Here is a 3,333-nt window from a genome sequence, read left to right as displayed (position 1 = left end):
CAGAAATTGTCCCACCAAAACAGTTGTGGTTTCAGTTGACTCCTTTCTATAAAAAAAAAAAACCCAAAACCAAAACCTCTTTTCCCTTCTGTCAGTTCACCAGCACAAAACAAACAGCACCGGGGAGAACAGTTACACTGGGTTTCAAGAGTTGCTGTTTGCAGGAAAGTGAAATAAAACTACAGGGCAAAAGAAACCTTGGCCACTTTCCTCAAAGAGATTCCCAAACGCAAGCTGAAGTTGAGTATTGAAGGTTTTTAGTCCACAGCATCCACGTCTGCACTTTGTGATCATAGCTTGTCTAAGAGAAAACCCAGAGAGAAACCCTCAGCTCATCAGTAACTGTTCTTCCCTTTATCAAAGCAGCCAGAACAGCAGGGACTTGATTGCTTCTTCATCCAACAGTGTTTGGTCAAGAAAGTGCAGCAGGGAGAGGGGGTTCCCAACAGGTCCTCAGGCTCAGGAGCTGTGAGTCACGTGGCAGTTCTCTCTTTGGTGGAGTCTCATCCTTTGTATGTGCTCGTAGCAGGACTGGGCAAGGAACAGAGCAACTCAGTAAGGAGAAGTTTTGGAACTTTGAGCCAAAATGTGGTCTCTTGAACACAAAGTGAAGCCACACTGCCCCACGGGCTAGACCAAAGATTAAATCTACACATTACAAGTTAAAGATAAGCATATTTTCTAGATTAAAAAGAAAATAGCCTGTGTTAGATGTTTAAACAGCCTACATTTAAAATTTAATCTAAAATGAGTATAACACATCAGTGTCTCTGCTAAAGAAAGACTAAGGCAGCTTGCAACTGTCATTGATGAAAACATTTCCTTACCTCCAAAGCTGTTAACAGAAAGTCATACATTCCCCCTTGATTGGTGGGGTCCATCAAGTCTCTGATCAGATGGATTTCGGCTCCCAGGTGCTGTATTCTAGGGGGGAAAAAAATGTCACAACAAGAACAAAGCTCTGGGCATGGTGTTTGTGAGTGTGTGTTTACATCAGATTATGGAGAGAAGGGGGCACAGATCTGGAAAAACATTGCTGATTCCTTGTGCATCACCTGGATCTTCTGGAGGAGGAGTCCTTGAGATACCTGGCATAACTAGATGTCACCAAAAGTACTCTATCATAAAAAAGAAATTAAACTCTTTCATTTTATGATCTCTCTTATTCCACTCCTCTCTCACTTACAGTCAAGAAATCTGCCTGGCAAACAAACCTGGGCCATCCAACATGATCACAGAAAAGACAAACAAACCAAACCTACAAACTTCTGGGTTTCATGGCCCCAAGTTTAAACATTTCACCTCTCTTTTTTTTTGGAGAGCAAGCACATCCAGAAAGACAGGCAAGGATTTTTAGTCAGACTTGCCAGGACAACAAAAAAAAAAAAGACAGTTTCATTCTACTGGATGTAAGCAGATTCCTGCAGTTCCAGAGAAGGCAGCACAGCCATGGCCTTTTTGGCAGAAATGTGTTACATTTGCAGCCAATCCCACACAGGAAAAGTCTAATTATTAGATGGCCAATGTTCAAGACCTTCCTAGTCTCCAAAGTGAAACACAGTGCCCCACTGACAGTGGTAAACAGAAGATGGATGATGTATAGATGATGCCTTGAAGGCATCAACAATTTGCCTCAAATCACAGAATGGTAGGATGATTGGGTTGAAAGGGAACTCTGGAGATCATCAAGTCCAACCCCCCTGCCAGAGCAGAAACCCATGGGGCAGATCACACAGAAACACATCCAGTTGGATCTTGAAAATCTCCAGAGAAGGAGACTCCACCACCTCTCTGGGCAGCCTGTCCCAGGGCTCTGTCACCCTCACAGTAAAGAAGTTTTCCTCATGTTGAGGTGGAACTTCCTGTGCTCCAGTTTGTGTCCCTTGCCCCTCATCCTGTCACAGGGCACAAATTAAAAGAAACTGGTTCCCTTTTCTTGACATCCACCTATCCTAGCTAAAGCCAGGTTCTCAGTCTTCTCCTCTCTAGACTAAACAGCCCCAGGTCTCTCAGCCTTTCCTCATAAGACAGATGTTCCAGTCCCTTCATCATCTTTGTAGCCTCTGTTGGACTCTCCCTTTTCCATCTCTGTCCCTTTTGAAATGAGGAGCCCACAACTGAATACAAAGACTTCATGTTACTATTTTCTATGGTAACCTGAGATGCAGGTAAGACCACATTTCCCATGACAACCCCAAACTCTCCTCTTGGGTAAGACATGGACCCTCAAGAACTGCCTAACCATAGTATACCTTGGTCAACACCATCACAGCACAGCTGGCAGGCAGGAGCACACAGAAACCCAAACACGTATCAGGAAGCAACCAAACATGTTCAAACACAAACCCCAGTTTTTCCTTGATATTATTTGGCCTGGAAACGTGGCTGGGCTTTCTCTGCTCGAGGTGCCTCATGCCAACAGGACTGGGGAATGAGAAGCTTTCACTTACTTTGCTCGGGACACAACATACATCAGTAAGGGCAGCAGGTCATCCATGGGGAGCTTGTAGTCCTTCTCCACCACTCGGGACACTGTGCTCTCTATCTCCTCGTATGTCTTCTGGAGGATCACAAGCTTTTCCCTGGGATCCACTGTGGTGCTGTCAGTGTGAAAACAGCCATGTCAAAGGTGCTTCTACTGCACAGCTAAAAGGGTAAAGCAGCAGAACTACACAACTCAGAGCAGGCTGCCAAGTTACAAACAAAACATCTGTTGACTATTTCAAATGACTGCACCAAAATGAGGTCTAGAAGGTTGTGCTAAGAGGCCTCCTCAGGGAGTAACTTGAGTCTTTTCAAGTCCTAAGTAAGACCTGCTCACCCTGGTTCAACCTTCCCTTTCAGATGGGACTAGCCTGAGCCACAGTCCCTCAAATAAAAGCTAAATTGTATGAGATGAATCACTTTGGGCAGTTATATCAAGATACTGCTCTTGTGAGTGACTAATACAGTTATCACACCTAGAAGGTGTTTTTTTGTGCCTGTAATGTCCTGCCAAACTGCACTTGGCCTGTGCTGCCTTCTCCAGAAGAGAAGTCATGTTGGCTTACCTAGGGAGGCTCTCACCAGGACTACAGAGCTGAGACATACTTAAGAGACCTGATAGATCTCAAAACCACCATCCCCTAGGCTGGACTTGATGGCAGTAAATCAAGCTGAGCTTCTTAAATTGAGCTCTGCTTTGCTACATTAATATCTTGGGATACTACACTGACCAGATAACCCTCATGTAGCTCCATGTATCCAGAGCAAGGGGCTCAAACACAGTGAGGCAGTCACAGGCAGGTCCAATTTGCTGTGCCCACTGTCAGATTTGGGGTAGGAATGTCTCCA

General features: G+C 44.9%; 1 protein-coding gene across 1 annotated transcript in view; it reads right to left on the bottom strand.

Annotated features, from left to right (window-relative positions):
- Nucleotides 1-459: 459 nt before the first annotated feature.
- ALS2CL (ALS2 C-terminal like) overlaps nt 460-3,333 on the bottom strand; it is a 31,967-nt gene continuing 29,093 nt past the window's right edge. Inside the window, exons 23-25 of the mRNA XM_010003051.1 lie at nt 2,451-2,600; nt 828-924; nt 460-531 (exon numbers count right to left, since the gene is read on the bottom strand). Coding sequence (XP_010001353.1) covers nt 460-531; nt 828-924; nt 2,451-2,600 — 319 coding nt within the window. The remainder of the gene's footprint in view (nt 532-827; nt 925-2,450; nt 2,601-3,333) is intronic.

Source organism: Chaetura pelagica, unplaced genomic scaffold, assembly GCF_000747805.2.
Source record: "Chaetura pelagica isolate M959 unplaced genomic scaffold, ChaPel_1.0 scaffold87, whole genome shotgun sequence".
Classification (NCBI taxonomy): Eukaryota; Metazoa; Chordata; class Aves; order Apodiformes; family Apodidae; genus Chaetura; species Chaetura pelagica.
Note: the sequence above shows the minus strand (reverse complement) of the source record. Positions and strands in the feature narration are given on the sequence as shown.